Genomic DNA, 19,643 nt, shown 5'->3' on the forward strand with positions numbered 1-19,643 from the left:
TTGATACCTGCCATTCTAACGCAGGTGATATGCTACCTCCCCATGGCGGAGTCTCTCTTCTCTATTGGCTAATGATGGTGAGTTGCTTCCGGTTAACGCTGGACTTTGCAATGGCCTCTTCTTCGGACTGACGCAAAACAGAAACAACGGAAGTTCATCAACAGTAAGTGCTGTGGCATCCGTGCTCTGTCACAGGGGGCTTAGCTGCTGCCTGCGATGCTGGTGGTCCGTTTGGGCGCGCTTGTTCGGGGCCCAGCTCTTCCACGTCCGATCCAGCTTCCTGGTACTGAGCCCAGGAAGGTAACAGACGGTGCTCCTTGCATGTGGGCCCTGGCTATCCAGGAGACCTGGAGGGAGTCCCAGGCTCGTGGATTGGACCTGGCCCGGACGTGGCTGCCGTGGCCACGTGTGGAGTGAACATGGGATGGAGGAGTCTCTCTTTTGCTCTCCCTTTTTCTCTAACTCTTTTAAACAAGCAAAGAAATCTCTTTCAGAAAATCTTTACAATCTTTTGCGGGGCACTCTTTGGGGTTGCATTCTGTATGTGCGTGCCAGGCTCAGGTGGCAGCGACGGCATGCCCACCTGGTTCCTGCCTGCGGCCTTTAGCTCCTTCCAGCCCTAGCCTGTTGCAAGCATTTGGGAAATGACTCAGCAGATGGAAGACCCCTCTCCCTCCCTCTCTCTGCCAAATAAATGAACCTTTACTTTTAAAAAAATACTCCCGGGCATGGAAGGGCAATATCAAGGGTCCGGCAGTGTGGACCTGTGTGTTAAGCCACCGGCTGTGATGCCGGCATTCCATATGAGACAGGTGCATGTCCAGGCTGCTCCGCCTCTCACACCGCCCTGCCTGCGAACACACCTGGGAAAGCAGAAGAAGGCTGGGCACTTAGACCCCTGCCACGTGCCACCTGCACGGGAAACCTGGCTGAATGTTTAGGCTCTTGGCTCTGGCCTGGCCAAACTGAGCCGTGGTGGCCGCTGGAGGAGCGAGCCAGTGGACAGATATCCTCTCTCTCTCTCTCTGACTCTTTGTGTAACTGCGCCTTTCAAATAAACAAATAATAAAATACGTTTAAAATGAGAACCACGTGAAGAAAGTGAAAAGAAAATTAACAGAATGGCAGTAAACACTGGCAAACCAACTATCTGATCAGGGTCGAGTATTCAGGATACATTTTAAAATCCCTTAGCACTCAGCAATAAAAAAAAGATGTGATTCAAAACTGAGCAGTGGGCACACAGACATTCCTCCCCAAAATACACGCACAAGCAACAAGCAAAATGAGGCTCCACATTGCCCACTCTTGGGAAAACGCAACCACAGTGCAGGATGAAGCCCCAGTCCTCACCAAGAGCACACCCACACCCCCGGTCAGTGCCTGGCTTCGAGTCTCAGCTCTGCCCCCATGCCAGCTTCCTGGTGGAACACTGCTGATGGAAAGGTAAGACAGGACAGTCACTCTGGAAAATAGCTTAGGGATTGTATGTAAAGCCAAACAGAATTATTGTAAAATACAGCGATCTCACTCTGAAACATACATACGAGAACTGAAAGCAAGAGAAAGTTTGTAAATAAATTTTCATATCAGGGGCCAGTGCTGTGGCATAGAAAGCTAAACCTCAGCCTGTACAGGCGTCCCATATGGGTGTAAGTTCAAGCCCCAGTTACTCTACTTCCCATCCAGCTCGCTGCTAATGTACCCGGGAAAGCAGCAGAGCAGGCCCAAGGGCTTGGGACCCTGCACCCACATGGGAGACCTGGAGGAAGCTCCTGGTTCCTGGCTTCAGACCAGCCCAGCTTTGGCTGTTGTGGCCATTAGGGGAATCGATCAGTGGGCAGATCTCTGTCTCCCTTCTCTCTCAGTACACCTGCCTTTCCAATAGAAATTAATGAGCGTTTAAAAAATGTCCCTATCAGCCCCACTCACAGTAACAGAAGGATGGAAAGGACACAGATGTGTCTCAGCAGACACAGGCACAGGTGAGGTGTGGTACAGCTCTCACACACACACACCACACACAGAACACAGACACACACATACCACACACACACAGAACACAGACACACACACACCACACACACAGAACACAGACACACACATACCACACACACACAGAACACAGACACACACACACCACACACACACAACACAGAACACACACACACACCACACACACAGAACACAGACACACACACACACACAGAACACAGACACACACACACACACAGAACACAGACACACACACCACACACACACAGAACACAGACACACACACCACACACACAACACACATATCACACACACACCACACACACACAGAACACAGACACACACACACCACACACACACAGAACACAGACACACACATACCACACACACAACACACATATCACACACACACCACACACAGCACACCCCCCACACCACTCACACATACACACACAACACAGAACACACACACATACACCACACATACAAATATATACCACATACACATCACACATGACACACACCATACATACATACCACATACATTACACAAATGCACACATCACATACACCACACACACACACACCACTCACACATACACACACACGCCCTCCAGGGTCTGCAAGGGAAGTCTACAGGCCAGAGCAGCAGGTGTCTGCCTTGCCAGAGAGACTTCCCGGCTGTGGGGGTGGAGTGGGCCCCCTGGGAAGCCAGCAAGCTGTCACGAACACCCCAGCACCTCGCTTCTGTCCACATCCTTCCCACGCCCTGGATACTGACAACATGCTCTGGGTCCCCTCCCCCACAGCATGAAGGCCTATAGCCGTGACACTGACGTGGCCCGGCCCGGTCTGGACAGGAACCCCAAGGCTTCTGAGGTCAAGGAGATAAGGAGCAGCAGGAAGACCCCGAGGCGGGCCTCTGTGAGCTCCCACCCTGAGACCCCTCAACCTTCCCCCCCGGCAGGTCTGAGCCTTTCAGGCAGAATAGCACAAGAGAGCTCGTATATCTGCATAATGAAGTAAACCAGTATTTATAACACTGCCTAAGAGCTTTGTCATAACTCAATTTTAATTAAAAAAAAAAAGCAATTCTAGAGTCACATGCTATGAGAGGAAATTGCAAATGAGAGGAAGAGCCCACTAAGTGGAAGGAGCAGAAACCAGGGTGGACAGAGCCACGGACACTGACAGGAACATCCAGGATGGACAGCAGTCACTGACACAAATAGGAACCACTAGGGTAGCCAGCGGCCACAAAGGTGGACAGCAGCCATGGACAGACAGGAACCACCATGGTGGACAGCAGCCACGGACAGACAGGAACCACCATGGTGGACAGCAGCCAAGGACACAGACGGGATCCAGCAGAGCGGACAGAGCCACGGACGTGACAGGAAGCACCAGGGTGGACAGCAGCCCCAGCAAACAGGAGAGCCACAGGGGTAGACGGAGGTGACCCCATGGCAGCAGCCGGCAGAGCGGACAGCCATGGACACGAGAGATGGGACACAGACGTGCCAGAGCAGCAGAGGAGCGGGGTTCGGGGCAACCTGCTCCCCCCATGTGTCTGCTGCCAGCTCTGCTCTGAGCTGTGACTGTGGGGTGCCTCTACCTTTCAAAGCAGCATCCCTCCCTCCCCGAGGCCCGGGCATCCGCACTCAGAGGCCGGGGCTGCCTGCCTGCCAGGGAGCCCAGCCCAAGAGAGGAGGCTAGGTGCCAGCCACAGCCGTGACAGGAGCCTGCACCCACTAAAACCCAGCGAGTTTCACCAGCTGGCATCACAGGTGTGGCAGGTGCCAGCCGCCGCAGCCGGGACTGGCTGGGCCGACGCTCAGAAGGGTTGGCCGCCACACCTTCGCCCAGGGCTTGCAACCTGCGTTTCCAAGGGTCAGCAAGGACAGGCCTTGGGGGAGAGGGTCAGGGTGGGTGCTGGGGTGCACCCTTCTCAGGGCTTCAGCTCTCCTGAGAACGGGGTCCACAAAGCCACTCACGCCAGGAGACGCGCACCCAGCACCCGAGGGCAAGCTGGAGGCCGGCGGACAGACGGGGGCGGCCGAGGGGACCTGGAGAAGTGGCTCAGGTCCTGATGACACACACACTGCGCTTCGTGGCTCCATCACCTCAGAGAGGCCGGCCAGCGGCTCCTGACTCACCTGCCCCGGAGCTGGCTCTCCCGCGCCCACCTCCCCGCCCAGCAGGCGCGGGGCGTGGCCGGCCCTGACTGGAACGCAGCTCTGGCGCCCCCTGTCGAGCCGGCGACGTCAGTGCGCGTCGGGGAGCTCGCCCCGCGCTGCCAGGGCCCCAGCGGGGCGCCGCCTGGTGGCCACGTGCGGAAACGCACTCTGCGCTTTGCGACCTTCGAAATGCGATGAAAATATGCCTACAATTTTATGAAAATATAATAAATGATACAGATTAAATTTTTTCTATGGTGATGATTTATTAAGATGCTATAGAAATTTCATTCAATTTTATATTTCTAAAATTGTTAGAAATTTTTGCAGACTTTTTAAAAAATTTAAACATTTTATTAAATCCTTTAAAATGTGTTTTACAAAAACTTTGAAATTTTATAAGATTTAAATAAACTCTTATTTTATACATTTATTTTGTATAAAATTTTGAAAGCAAAACATTTTGAAAATATTGCTACTGTCGCATTTTACTTTGTAATACCAATTTTATTAACATAACCTCAATTGTTTTTATTTTAAATTTTATGAAAATTTAATAAATATATTAATGCTATTCTTAACATATTAATATTCTAGGAAAGTATTAAAAAGTACTATTAATTACATAAAATTTCCAGAATTTTATAAAAAGTTAAAGCTTTATTTTGTTAAAAATTTGTACAAGAATATCTTTACAAATTTATTAGAGCTGTCAATCAGTGGCTAAATACTTGCCTTGCACATGCTAGGATCCCATGTAGCACATGCTAGATCCTGTCTAGCTCTCTGCTTGCAGCCTGGAAAGCAGTAGAGGATGGTCCAAAGCCTTGGGACCCTGCACACGCGTGGGAGACCCAGAAGAAGCTCCTGGCTCTTGGCTTCGGATCGGCTAAGCTCCGTTCACTTGGGGAGTGAATCAACAGATGGAAGATTTTTCTCTCTGTATTTTCTTTTCTCTGTAAACGTGATTTTCCAATAAATAAATCTTTAGAAAAAAGAATTTATAATGGGGCTGGTGTGCTAGGTCAACAGGCTAATCCTCCTCCTTAAGTGCTGAGTGCATATTATGCGAGTGACATGGAGGCTGTCGGCAAGGATATTGAGCCCAGGAGGTGCAGTATCCGTGTTCCGATGACAGAAGAGCTGTCTTAGAAGTTGATTAAGTCACAAGGACCCTTAGGAAAAGATTATACAGACGCTGTGTGTGACGCATGGGGAAATGGCTTGTTAGGTGCCTAGCGTTGAAAGAAGAGCCACGTTACAACCAGAGTGAAACCTTGGTGATTGGATCCAAAGTGACACCTGGAATCTGTGGCTTGGACGAAATGCGGGTGCAGCCCTGGTTTTGTCCTGTTCTTCCGTGCTCACAGTGCCGGGGGGAACCAGGACTGCTAATGGGGGCCAATCGTTGCCGGAGGCAGCCGAGTTTTGAGCTCGAGAAGGGGATGTGGAGTCGGCGAAGAGACACGGACGCTGTCACTTGGTGCCCTCTTGTAACGGCTCAAGAAGCTGTTCTTTTCACTCAGACACATCACACGCCTCTGCACAATCGTTTGCTTGTTCTATTTTTACCTCATGACTAAGTGGGTATGCACAGATGTTTGATTCTTTCATTTTTTGCTTCACGGCCAACCAGGTGCTCTTAAAGATACTTCTGTAAGTTACTATAATCATTTTCTTCAGAGCAAGCCATCATTCATTCTTCAGTAGTAGCCATGGGGTGACAGCCAGGGCTCCAAGGCCAAGGCACATGCGATTACCTGCTAATTAGTAATACATTCCTCCCACATTTCTATCTCCACAACTTGCCCACCATTTAATGGGAGAACTATGTCACAAGGGAAAAAACAAAAATCCAAGACAAAAGTTTCAATTATTAAATGCCCCTACAACTACAGGCTCTGTAACCCCATAAACAATCAAACAAAAATTGAAGGCATATCTCTATAATATTAATAAAAATATCCTTTAATTCCTAAGGCAAAAATTAGGTAAGAGGCTAAGACAGGTACATTTCCTATGCTCCAAAGAGATTGCAAAGACAGGCCAGCCTTTAAGATTACAACAACTGTATTTATTGCCGTAGCCATTTCAGCTCATACTCCCCTCACTTCCGTTAGCTTGTGAGATTCTTCTCAAGCCATTTCCCAGAAGGCATGCTACATGTCTGGGCCACATTCCAGGGCAATGGGCAGGCACACAATAAGGTTTCCAGAAACGGCATGGGCTTAATTGTACTCCGGCGTGCAGTTAAAGGCCCTCTCACCGAAACATTATCAGTAACATTAACTCCCAAGCTCACATCAGCTGCAAAAGCCATCTCGCAGGGGCAAACAACAATGCCTGTATAAGTTACAGAATTCTTAGTGGGGTGGTTGAGTGTCCATGCCAAGGGGGTGAGACTGCGTCAAGGTGGTCAGAGAGACATCCGCCGGGCCCTGCCAAACAGCTGCAAGTTCCTCTGGGCCCTGCCAAACAGGGGAGCTGTTCTCTTCACACCTTCATGTCATCCACACCCACTGCACGGACCCCAGCAAGTCATGACTCAGGAGAGCCAGGATATAGAAGTCACACTCACAGGCAGAAACTGACTCCATTCCTTGAAATAACTGACAGCAAATCTTTCAACCAGCTAGGAAGGGAAACACAGGAAGCAAATCCCTCACTGAGCAAAATTAGAGAAGAAATCATGTGGATGCAGTTCCAGAAAGCATTGCAAGCCCTACCAGACTCATTCTAACTCCAGGTCCTGTGAAAACTTCAGAGCCCAGGCCACTTCTCATACCGCGCAACATGTTTGCTCTTTCCCGTTTGTAACAGATCCCGAGGACCTGGGCATTGTCTCCCCCATTTGTAACAGATCCCTAGGACCTGGGCATCGTCTCTGAGACAAAGAAGTGTTTTCTGGTGCCCATGGCTTTGCTCTTATGATTGTGTTCAGCATCCTTTGCTGCCATGATAACATTGGTCAACTTTGGGTTATGTATGTCACAAACCCTGGTGGAAAACCTGAACCTTTGTGTGGACAAGGCCAAAGCAAAGCAGCAGGCTGGCCCCAACCTGTCAATCCAGTTGTATTTACAGATAGAGTGATGGGAAGAGTACATGAATGGGTACAATTCAAACACCAGAAACCCTCCTTTACACATGTCTGGTTCACAGAACGAAATGCCAAAGGGCAAGCTTTACCAGAGACACCAGGGACACCCCCAAGAACATTTATTGGATATTGCTAAGATCTCTCCGTGTTCCTATCCAATCCAATATTCTAGAGTAATTGAGGTAAAAGTTAATAATTTTGTCATGATGCAAAAGTCAATGGACGTTTGATTCCCACACAAGTTGTAGAAAGTAAATAAGAAAAAACTTGACTTCTAGTCTCAGTGCTGTTTCTGTCAAGGACAATGAAGTGGGGTGGTGGGGTCGGAGCTGCGGCATGCAAATGGGTGCCTCTACCTGCACGCACACCCGTGTCCCACCTGGGTTCTGGTTCCTGTCACAGCTACTCCACTCCGATCCAGCTCCCTGCTAATGGCCTGGGAACACAGGAGAGAATGGCCCAAGTCTTTGGACCCATGCACTTACGTCGGAGACCTGGAAGAAGCTTCTGGTTCCTGGCTTCAGCCAGTGCTGGCCATTGTAGCCATTCGGGGAACACAGCAGTGGATGGAAGATCTCTCCATCTCTTCTCCTTTCTCTGCAACTCTGGCTTTCACATAAAAATATTACTTTATTTTTTAAAAAGGAAGAAATGGAAGTAAAGACCAAAAGAGAGGAATTGACAGATAGATTGGCAGTACTAAATAAGAATATGTTGCCTTGCTGGAAGCAATCGTGGTCTTACGTGTTCTTGCCCCCTGCCCCCACATGCTGCTGACATGGTGAGGTGACTCTGCCAGCACCCACACATCACGTCCTGCGGGCTCTTCACGTCCTCGGGGGAGATGCCAGGGGCTTCAGCAGGTGTGCGAGGCCCGAGGCTCTCTGAGAACCAGTAGGAGCCTTGTTCTTTATCTTTCTCTTTATGCTTGCTTAAGACATAAGTTAGCATGTATGGCTTTAGTAGTAACGTAAAGTATAATAATGAGGTCTTTGAGGCAGGAATTTCGCTACAAGGAGACAAGAACCAGAACAACAAAGTAATAATAAATGTGTCAGAAAATCATGAGACAACTGAAGGGGAGTGTGCGTGCTCATTGCTGCAATTTGTCATCTGCCTTTTCCAAGAGACGCTTCTCACCAAGGCCCAGGTAGGGCATGTCTCAAAGAGCGTGCAGGCAGTGTTGATCCTGCTGGCCAAGCTGGCAGCTTCCGCTTCCTGTGCCCAACCACTTCCGCTTCCTGTGTCCTCTCCGGGCATCTGTCTTGGAACTGCACAGGTGGTAATGAGGTCATCTGAGACCAGCAAGGTAGGCTTGGGAACACAGGAGAGAGCATCCGAGTTCCACTCAGTCAAAGGCAACTCCCACTGGACCCAGGCACGCCCCGGGGCGGTGCTTGAGGTGTCCCTCCAAGGCTTGCAGAACAGGAGACATTTACACATAACCCCATATCAGGTGGAACCCCTTAATGCACCCCACATGTGTTGTGGTCCAGTGGGTGCATATACTGGTGTGTGTGTGTTACAAATCCGTTTTTACTTTTGTATCTCGTAAGGGGCTAAGAGAAAAAAGTCGCGTAGGACCGTGAACTCAACAGAAACAGCGAAGATCGGATTAACAGTTGGCAAGTTGGGGTACGTGTTTATTTTAAAATGCCCAACGTCAATAAGCATTACAGAGATCCCAATCAAAACCACAGGAAACATGACGTTACCTCTGTTAGAACGCCTGCAAGACAGCGAGGGTTGGCGAGGGGTGAGCACAAAGGCCTCCTGTACACTTCTGGCTGGCCGTGTAAATTAGCGCAGCCATTAGGGAAAACGTACGGCGTCTCCTCACAAAATTGTAAGAAGAACTTTCATGAATCAAGCCATCTTGGTGTACGAGTGGGTACCTATCCAAAGAAAATGGAATGTGTCCCTCAAGACGCACTCCACGTTCAGGGCAGCATTGTTCCAACAGCCAGGAAAAGATTCAGCCTCACCATCATACGCTAACAAAAGGAGAAAGAAAAGGGGTTAGAGATACACAGCTGTACGCCTAAAAAACAAATAAGTCAGTAAAATCCTGTGATTGCGACAGATGACACGGACGTTCTCGGGAGGTAACAGGTGTCACACCATTCACAATTTTGCCATCAAATATCGCACTTTCAAAAGCATTAGTACAAACACTGAAAACCTTGAGCAGGTTGCTGGTCTCGTGGTGTGTCGGTCATTGTGTTGATCTCAGGCATGTGAGCGTGAAGTTCAAATCCTGGCGGGAGAAGGAAGCTGCTTTTATTTTCCCACCCCATGAAGCAACCCCAGATTTCGTCTGGACAGTTTCATTGGCTGCTCCCCAGCTTTTCCCCCCCCGAACAAGGTCTGACTCGGGAAGTCCCGACTCCCCATACTGTGGAGCGCCCGCTAGAGAGAAGCCCCTACCCCTTCTGGGAAGGGACGCTCGCTCGGCGGAGCCCTGGTCGTTCTTGAACGCGTTTGACCTTCTCTGCACTCCAGTTCATCCCGAGCGCATGGGTTACCCATTGCCCAGGTGGAGAAGTAAGTTGTGTGGAGCCAGGGGGAATTAGCTCAGGTGGTAGAGCGCTCGCTTAGCATGCGAGAGGTGGTGGGATCGATACCCACATTCTCCATCTCCTGTTTTATACTGCGGTCTCAACCGTCGGTTCTTTTGGCTCCAAATTCAGCGCCAAGGGATGGACTCTGAAGGGGAGGACAGTGGGAAGACCAATGGCTCAGAGTCCTTGGCCCTGCTGACTCTCCCTTGGGAACTCCTTGTGAAGTGCCCCGCCCGTGAACACGTGGGTCTCATGAGATCCAACAACTCATTATACAATTGTAATCATCGTTCAAGAAGCAAGGGCGCACTCCTCTGAAATGGGTAGGAAGCCAGTGAGTCTCGGTGAAGGAACAGAAGCTAAAGAGACTACAAAGCGCAAGTCGAGTCAAATAAATCCAACCCGACCAAATAAAACCTCCGTGGGCTCAGCGACAAAATAGAAAAGGGGGAGGGAAAAGTGAATGGCAGAAAACAGGTGCCAACCACAATGACATAGGAAAAAAAACTGTTAAAAATGTATAGAAGCCATTGGTTCATGCGAAACACAGGGCTGGAAACAGAACAGACCCAGCAATTGCAACCAGCAGCATGTGCATAAGCTGATGGGGGCGATGGACTGCGCCGGGCCCTGCCCTGGAAACACACCCAAGAATCAGGTCTGGGATCACCTCAGACAAGGTTTCTTTGGGGATCCCTCCAACTGAACTGCCGGACTCAGAACCCCAACCAGGAAGAGAAGTGCAGGTTCCATGGTCTGATCATGGAGTGCAAGTGTCAAAGCGGAGCCTCCTCAGAGGCTCAGACAGAGCAGCATATCCAGGTGCACATGGAGGATATGGCAGTACCAGAGGACACCTGGTACCACAACAGAGGATGGAGGACAGAACAGATCAATCAACTCCCCCAGCCATGGTTAGCAGTGAAAATCTGGGCAAATGGAGACTCTAAGGTGGATTCTGGAGAGATTTCATCGTGTTTGGAATGGCGATACTGGCAGCAATTGAACTGTTGAGTAGTGTTTGCTGGTGGTGTGTACCAAACAATTTGGGATAACTTCAGAGGTCTGACAAGAGGAGCCAGGATACTCCCTGGGGGAGGAGACGCACACACAGGCAGAAGAGGACTAAGTCACATCCGAGCTGGCCTTGTGAGGCCTCGTTTTTGATACACTGGGTGTGTGTGTGTGTACATGCCTGCACTATATACACCTGCTGTATTTGCTCAGGCAACACAGCACTCTGGGCGCTGGGATCTGGGTCGCTGAAAGCAACCAGGTCTCCCTAAAGTGGCAGCTGATTCCAGAAGTGGAGACAGACATACGGTGTTTAAGTCACAAAGCGCAGAAGTACTACGAGACAACACACGGTGGCGCAACAGGCTCATCGTCGGCGCACAGTACCGGAACCCTACAAAGGCTGTGGTTGGTGTCCCTGCTTTTCAACTTCTCCTGTAGCTCCCTGCTTAGGGTCAGGGCAGCAGTGGAAGATGACCCAAAACCTTGGCACCCTGCACCCGCATGGGAGACCCACTGGCTCCTGGCTTAAGAAAGAAAGAAAGAAAAGAAAGAAACCACGGAACCAAACAGAGGAAGCCGCAGGGACGTGTCTCAAGACAAACTCCACCTTGATGGGCACCAGAAAATGACGTCCATCAACACCTGTGCACACGGAGAAATACATTCACACACAAATATAGCTGTGTAGAGATAAAGGTAAAAGCGCAAAGACCGACAGGTTCATTAACAAAACCACCGGATGATAGAAATGCGATAAATATTCACCACGTGGGTGAATCTGTGATGATCTTCTTGCTGTAGTATTCTTGCAGCTTTTGTTTGAAATAAAGCAGTCTCTAAGCCAGATGGAGCGCGTGGTGGGAGGTAGCCCAAGAGGGACCCTGTGTGAATGCCAGGGGTGCTCCTGCCCTGCGCGCTGCCGCCTCCGGCCGCCCCTCCCGGCTCCCCTTCCTCCGAGAAACAAACACCAGCAAACAAAGCTGCCGCCACCCCTCAGCGCCTCCTAATTTCTCGTTTCGCTTTTCTTTTTCTCTCTGGTTGGTTTGCAGCACTGGGCTCTTAGGGCAACGCACGGGTTGCGCTGATCCGCCTCTTCCGGTCAAGCGTCCTCCCTCCCTGGGCACCTCCAGGACTCGGTGCATGCCCCGAGACAGGAAAGCCTCAGAGGACTCTCCCGCAGAGACGAGGTGGCCGAGTGGTTAAGGCGATGGACTGCTAATCCATTGTGCTCTGCACGCGTGGGTTCGAATCCCACCCTCGTCGGCAATTCTCGCTTTTAGGGTTTACAAACTGCTCTCCTAGTGGCTACAGAGACCTCACCCCTTCTTTCCTAACCATCCAGTCCCAGCACCTGCTTCTCTCCTCTTGTGTCCTTTTCATAACCAGGGCTGTTTTTAACCTTAGGGCACAAAGTTGGCAAACACCAGGGGAGCTCTTACCGGATATTTGCCCAAATATTACTCCCTCACCTGTGGTGCTCTTGATGCTTGGCACAGGTCTTGCAAGGGCTCTGATTTCAACCCATTCACTAGTAACATCTACAGGAAATTCTGTAAAAAGACACTGAGATGGATCCGGGAGCTTAAATCCTGCTTCATTAGGCCTGGGTAAGTTAGCTCAAAAGCAAGACCGCAAGCCAGAGGTGACGGCCTGCGGTGTCACGCATCCTTTCTCTGCTTTGATGAGAGGTCCTGGTCCTTCTTTTCCCACCAGAGGTTGTTGGCTCCCTGGTGATCTAACGTCCATAACAATGACCTTAACATTGACACGTGGATGGAAGTACAAAGATTTGTGTATTTATGCTGTACAGCATGTTTTGATGTATGCATACACCGAAATACTTAAAAGACACTGACAATTCTGCTACAAACCTTTGCTTCTTTTCAGGATGCCCTCACTAACAGTCGATCTTCGAGGTTCCCCAGCGTTGGGAGACAATCGGATTTCACAATTACTTTAGCATTTCATACAACTGTATAGGTTAGAGAGTAGCCAGATTAAACTATAGGTGGATAGATAGATAGATAGATAGATAGATAGATAGGCTTTTAACACTGCTTTGATAGAAATTTGAACCTGGACAACTCTCTTCCAATGGCTCAGTGGCTAAGTCCTCACTTTGCATGCAGTGCCAGAATCGCCTGATCCGGCTGCTCCACTTCCCATCCAGCTCCCTGCTTGTGGCCTGGGAAAGCAGAGGACAGGCTGGGACAAAGCCTTGGGACCCTGCACCCGCGTGGGGGCCCAGAGGAAGCTCCTGGCTTTCGATGAGCTCAGTTGAGGCCGTTGCAGCCATTTGGGAAGTGAACCAACAGATATTCCTGTCTCTCCCTCTCTCTGTATATCTGTCTTTCCAATAAAAATATATAATTTTTTTTCAAAGTGAGACCTGTATGTATCTTATATGTTAGAATTCATTTTTTTTTTTTTTTTGGTCTAAAGTTTAATTCGTTTTCCAGCTACATTGTGTTGTTGTTATAAACCATGTTTATACACTAAAGGGTTGGGGAGGTGACGTGGAGTTCTTGCTGAACCCCTGAGGACAGTGACAGCGGCTCCCATCAGAGTGAGAGGAACAGGTCAGCCACAACGGTCCCTGCCCAGAGAGAAGGCTCTGGTGAGTTCCAGGGGGTAAGGAGAACTCTGTGGCTGGAAGGGGTCAGAGTGGGATCCACCTGGCTCCACTCCCTGCTCCAAAGCACCCCAGGCACCCAGCAAGGCCCAGGGCAAAGCCTAGCGTTAAGATGAAGTGTAAGCAGCTGCACCAACCCAGGTAATGTGCTGTGTTTGTTTACACCAACGTTTAAACGTAGCTGGTGATGAACTAGAAACAATACTGACAACCAGGAGGACGTTTCGCCTGCTGTTTAAGAAGTGTGGCCTATGAGTGGCTTAAAATGTCATCACCAGGGCCCAGCATTGTGGGTTAAGCTGTCATCTGTGCTATTGACATTCCATATTTAAGGGTCAGTGCCAGTCCCAATTAGCAGTCCAATCCCTGCTAATGCTGCTGGGAAAGCAGAGGATGGATGTCACCCGAGTCCTTGGGCAGAGCTACACACGCGGGAGAGCAAGAGGGAGCTCCCAGCCCCTGCGTGGCCATTTGGGGATGAACCCGTGGGTGGGAGCGTACTCGCTTCTCTACCTCTCTTCTGTCTCTCTGTCATTCTGCCTTTCAAATGAATGCACAAATAAATATTTGTAAAATAAATAAATAAATATCATTCGGGGTGGGGGAGCGTGGTGGTAGCTTAGTGAGTTAATCTCATATAGGCACTGATTCATGTCCGAACTGCTCCACTTCCCTTTCAGCTCCCTCCTTGTGGCCTGGAAAAGCAGTAGATGACCCAAAACCTTGGGATCCCACACCCAAGTGGGAGACTTGGAAGAAGTGCCTGGCTTCTGGCTTCCTATCAGCCCAGTTCTGGCCATTGCGGCCCATTTGGGGAACGAGTCAGTGAAAAGAAATCTGTGTGTGTGTGTGTGTGTGTGTGTGTGTGTTTCTCTAAATAGCTCTTTCAAATAAAAATCAATGTCTTTTTTTTTTTTTTTTTTTTACATGGATCGCCTCTTTGCTTCGCCCTGGTCTAGGACATGAATATGTATCTCACTTCACTCTCTTCACGGTGAAAGCCCCCCGGGTCAGATGGAGCCTGCACACAGACAGGGACTAGAAGTTCTCTAACAGTGGGCACTGAGCCGGAAACGCTGGATTCTCTGCTTCAACTCTGCGTGCTTTCGCAAGTCTGCCCCTCACCATGGGATCTTCTTGGAACTGAAGAGTTTGTATTTTGATTTTAATTTTTTTAGTAAAACAATATTTAGATTTTATAGTTTTTCTAGTGTCAGTTTTGGGTTTTTTTAGAAAAATAATCCACCTGATCTCCAGTTTAACGCACTTTCGAAATATGCATATTTCCATTTTAATAGTATTTATTTATTCATTTGAAAGAGTTACAGAAAGAAGGGGGTGGAAAAAGAGGCCATATATCTGTTCACTTTCAAGTTGGCTGACACGGACAGGCCTGAGCCAATAGGAACTTGAACCAGGTCTTGTGGCAGGAACCCAAACACTTGGGTCATCCTCCACTGTTCTTATACCTTTAGCAGGGAGATGGACAGGAAGCGGGGCCCCCAGGACATTGGCTGGTGCCCACAAGGGAGGCAGGCATGACAGATGGTGCTTATGCCACTAGACCCCAGGGCAAGACCCCGCACGCACCCCCTCAATACATTTGCGAAGATATTTCTCACACACTTTGTGCAATTTTATAAATAAGAAGCATTTCATTTTTTCAATAAATCCTTCATGCTGATGTTTTGAAAAGAATTCCAACTACCATTCATTTAAAACTGTCCTCTCAGCGTCCCTCCATCTCCCATTCCTCCCACCAGGCTGCAACCCCTGCCAAGAGAAAGCTCAGCTTGAAGAAGCCAGAGAGAACAATGCCCCTTTTCCTTTATATATAACCAAAGGGAGGAACGTAAGCACTTATTTGAATATCCCACCCTGGAACCGGTCCTATTCGTCTTCCTCACAGCTCACGAAATTGGCGCCAGTCCAGCCGTCCACCAATCAGATACCTGAGAATCCCACCCCCAATGTCCCAGCCCCTTCCCCAACTCCTTACCAATCATTCTTAGGCAATAAGCACCAATCCCCTGGGGCCTGCCCTCAATCTTTCCCAATCCCCCCCACCTCCGCACTTTGCAGGCTCACCTGACATGAAGACCCCGGGTGCGGCTCTCTCAATCCTTCTTCCGCTCCCCTCCCTCCCCCTTTTCCTCGCTGCTCTCCCACCACCTCCACCGCATTCCTGTCCCGCTGGAATAAAACTTCCTAAGATAAAAAAAAAAAAAAAAGAAAGAAAGAAATACATAAAAACAAAAATGTCCTCTCACCCTCTGGCTCGTGTACAACCATACACTTACATGGTCTCTCAGCAATATGCTAGCCAACTTTCCGCTGCTCAGTGTACATAGCAACACACTTAGGAGCGTTTCTGTGGCTTGAGCTGTAAATGCTTCCTCCCAGTTCAGCTTGCTGCATGTTGGCTCATGGAGAACTCTCCGTTCCCGTAAAGCACAGAGCACTCCACTCTGTGATGCAGCCAGGGTCACTGGGCCCAGTCTCCTCTTGGTGGGTGGGTGTGCTGCTTCCAGTCATTGCAAGCACAAAGACACTGGCAGAAACCTGGACGGCATACAGCACTTGTCAGGTGACAGTAGCGACGGTATTCATTTCTAGACAAAGATCTCTAAGTGTGCACACATTCCTGTTTTTATTGTAAATGGTTGCCTGCAGGGATGAGCCGAGGTCACATCTGTCCCAACGTGTGCACGTCTTCTGCAGCTTCACCAACAGCTGCTGCCAAAGGCAAGATGCCGCAGACAGGATGGAACGCTTGTTCAGACTGCTCCTGCGGGACGCTCTCAAACAGAAAAAAGCCGAAGAAGTCAATCCCGGTAGTCCAGAACTACGAGAGGTGAAGTGCCTGCCCTCTTTGCTCTCTTCTCAGGGTGCCTGACACCCAGGCCATCCTGCAGCAACACCCAACCCTCCTCGGCGGTCCAATTCAGTGGCATGCCTGTCTTTCACTATGTGAGGAGGGGGAACCTGAGGCGTCTCTCACTGCCCAAGTTTGGTCTCCTTGACAATAAAAGTGGGACAAATGTTGGGCAAACATAAGGCCGGGTCTGCTTTCCTCGCGCAGACGGCTCCGCTCTCTGCTCTCGCCCGTCATCAGAAGGCAGATGAGTAACTGCACACCGTTATGTGAGCCCAAAGACAAATACCGTGCAGAGCAACAATACAACCGAAAGCTACAAGAACCGCACCTTTAAGACTTTCTTGAGCCCCTGAGCCAGATTGAGACAGCCTAATAACACAGTGTGCTGTAAAAACTGAGAACATGCCCAGTAGACCACAAAAACTACAAAAGGTACTTGGTCAAGTACTCCCACTTTCTGAAATGTGTCCATATGGTGCTGTGTTCCTATTGTTGTGAGGTATTGTGGCCAAGTCCATTAATGAACTTGAGTTTGGTTGCCAGTAAGCTAGAATGTTCCCAATGTTCCCTCTTCTATCCTTCCCTCTAGTCAGATTTGTATTGATGTCTGAAGTTTTCATTCCAGAAGTTTACCCTGATCAGATCTAATTTTGTATTATGCTTGCTTTCCAAGGATACTATTCCTTCATGACATGGTTATTTTGTGCTACAAAGAAGTCTTGTGTAATAAAATAAATCATGAAATAATGCTGTTCATTACTGGACAAGTTAGCATGGAAAATATTATCTCTGCTTCCCAGTGAATGTGCCAGCAGTTAACCAGGTTGGCATCCCTGTTGATCAGGACAAAGGGGCTCAGACTGGCATAACCCAGGTCAACAACCATTTGGATATTTAGTAATACGGAGTCCTCTGTCAAGGTGCTCCCTATATAGAACGAGAAAATGAAATCTGTCCAATAAAAGGTCATGAGAAGGAGAGTACTCCGAGTAGCCCTGGTCTCTGGGCTGGGATGTTTGGCACACCTGGAGCTCTGGAGGTAGAGGACACGCCTGTGATGTTTGTACAGATACAGAGCCATGTACACACTGCTCCAGCCCATGAGACTCTGAAAGATGAGGTCCCGGAGAGCCATGAGGCAGAGGAAGAGCCACCTGACCATTTGTGGAGCTGGCTGCATGTAGCAATAGACAACATACATTCCAACATTAGACCCATTCATGCTGTTGACAGCTGTGATGTAGTGGAGCAAGTTAGAGCTTATGAGAAGGCTAAAGACCCAGACGAGGAGGAGGTAGGGAAGCACCTGCCATGCAGTGTGTGGTTTGAGCTTTCTCCACCAGGTGTTCCTGGGACTGATGGTGATGGCCTGGACTACACTGAGGAGGCAGGTGGTGCAGATGGAGAGACTTCGAGCCACCCTGTTCTGGTAAATTATGGCTTTACAAATAATATTGCCTAGGATGTTACTGAGAAGAAAAGTTGGTAATGTAACTGAGATTACTTTGGCACAGAGTGTCATGGTGTTACTTAAAGCCAGGTGGATGAGAATAAGGTCTGTAGGCTTTTTCCCAGGAGCTGTAACAATCATGTACACATGCTTCACAAACAGAAAGAAATTCCCTCCAATGCCAGGCCCAGTGAGAGACAGGAAGATCACTTTCTGAATGAAGCTACTCCACTTCATCCTGCACCTTTGTGGACCAGAGCAGGAAAAACCTTTGGAGAAAGACAAATAAGTAAAGTCACAAGTTTTCAGTGTGGCATTTCTCTGATCTGCTAACAGGGAAAGAACAGCAGGAATGCCGCAGTGTGTAAATGCATACGGCTGAGCTGGCACCTTATTCTCTGCTGCCTTTGCTCTGTGCGTAGTGATTATTTTTCGCCTGCACATCACCTCTGTAAGACCCAACACACTGTAGTGCTTTGTCCTGGACCAGTCTGCAGTGAGGAGCAAAGGCACAGGTGAAGGGTGTTACATCTTTGCCTTGGTAACATTGAGGAATCACTTTTGAAAGGAAATGGTTGATGTTACTACTGTGTGTTCCTTGTACCAGCTCTTTTGTCCTGGACTAAATGCAATTCTACCAGCTTGTCTGCTGCACCAGTGTCCAAGCGTTGCTCTGGGGCGGTGATTTCTGTATTCCAAGGGGCAGCACATCTTCTGGGAGCTGGGAACGAGCGTTCCCACGGTTCTCTATAGAAGTGTTAGTCACTGTGGTTACAAGCCAGGATGTTGGCTAAAGGCAAGATGCAAAACAAATTTGGAAATCTTTAGGTTACTAGATCTCAAAAAAGACGAGGATCCCACCCTGAGAAGACTGAAAGGCGTGAGAAGGAAGATACACCCATAAATAAATTAATAGATACATGGATAAATAAATCAATCGCTCAAGTGACTGAAAATGCACACGGCCAGGAGCCTGTGGGAGGGGCAGGCTGAGAGCCCACTGCTGCCTGATGCCCCAGCCTCACTCACACTTACAAAATGCAGCAGCCTCAGGCTCAGGGCATCAGTGGCTCTGCTGCACACAGTCTCCCTCCAGGGCCACACAAGCAGGTGCTGCTGGATGCACTGGGAAGTGATAGCCACTCGCTCCCTGGGTGCTCACACTTTCCTCTAACACAGGGACAGGGAAGCTGAGACTTCACCCTCACCCAGCCTGGCCCTGACCAGCCCTATCTGGGTCAGAGTCTCTTCGAGAGCAAAGGCAGCTCCCCTGCGCACACACACAGCCCCACTCACCGGAGCAGTCTGCAGGGCTGTGACAGGAGCTGCGCAGAGCAGCACAGCCAGGCCTGTTTATCCTTGCCTGAGTCCCAGCACTCGGGGACACTGTCCCTGCCGTCAGCATGTCAGTGTGATGAATTTGGCTGCTGCTCTGTGCTGTGGGTCCCTGGGGCCAGCTCTGCCCTCTCTCTGCTGTGCCCTTGTCTGTCAAGCCCACAAACATCCTAATCACAGCATCATTATTACAGAGGTGAATGTGCTACTTGACCCTAGAACATCAGCTTTGCACCTGCGCTCCTGGGCCCAGAGTCATTATAACGCATCATCCAGCAAACTTGTTAATGTCAAAACCCTGCGGTCACATCAGACCTCTCGAGTGAGACTGGGCAGGTGGGACCAGCAGGCTGTCCTGAAAAGTAAAAATCACCACCCTAGACAGGTGCACTGGTGCAGCAGCCAAGTCGGTAGAATTGCTTTTAGAAGAACTAGACATAATTCAAAATTGGTGCAAGAATGAATAAAGACATTGTGGTATAATTCCACCACAGAATA

The 19,643-nt window shown here is 49.3% G+C and overlaps 1 protein-coding gene and 2 non-coding genes across 3 annotated transcripts; 2 read left to right on the forward strand and 1 right to left on the reverse strand.

The window, feature by feature from the left end:
- Positions 1-9,835: 9,835 nt before the first annotated feature.
- TRNAA-AGC (transfer RNA alanine (anticodon AGC)) lies at positions 9,836-9,908 on the forward strand. Its single transcript has one exon. It is a non-coding gene; the product is annotated as a tRNA-Ala (tRNA).
- Positions 9,909-12,031: 2,123 nt separating this feature from the next.
- On the forward strand, positions 12,032-12,113 carry TRNAS-GCU (transfer RNA serine (anticodon GCU)). The gene has a single exon. It is a non-coding gene; the product is annotated as a tRNA-Ser (tRNA).
- A 4,983-nt stretch (positions 12,114-17,096) lies between these two features.
- On the reverse strand, positions 17,097-18,047 carry LOC101532087 (putative vomeronasal receptor-like protein 4). The gene has a single exon (XM_004596538.3). The coding sequence runs from the start codon at positions 18,045-18,047 to the stop codon at positions 17,097-17,099; it is 951 nt and encodes a 316-aa protein (XP_004596595.2).
- Between the last annotated feature and the right edge of the window lie 1,596 nt (positions 18,048-19,643).

The sequence above is a fragment of the Ochotona princeps genome, chromosome 1, assembly GCF_030435755.1.
Source record: "Ochotona princeps isolate mOchPri1 chromosome 1, mOchPri1.hap1, whole genome shotgun sequence".
NCBI classification, from domain to species: Eukaryota; Metazoa; Chordata; class Mammalia; order Lagomorpha; family Ochotonidae; genus Ochotona; species Ochotona princeps.

Bases quoted from the DNA above. Each gene is read 5' to 3' on its own strand.
- LOC101532087 (XM_004596538.3), bottom strand. From the start codon at position 18,047: ATGAAGTGGAGTAGCTTCATTCAGAAAGTGATCTTCCTGTCTCTCACT.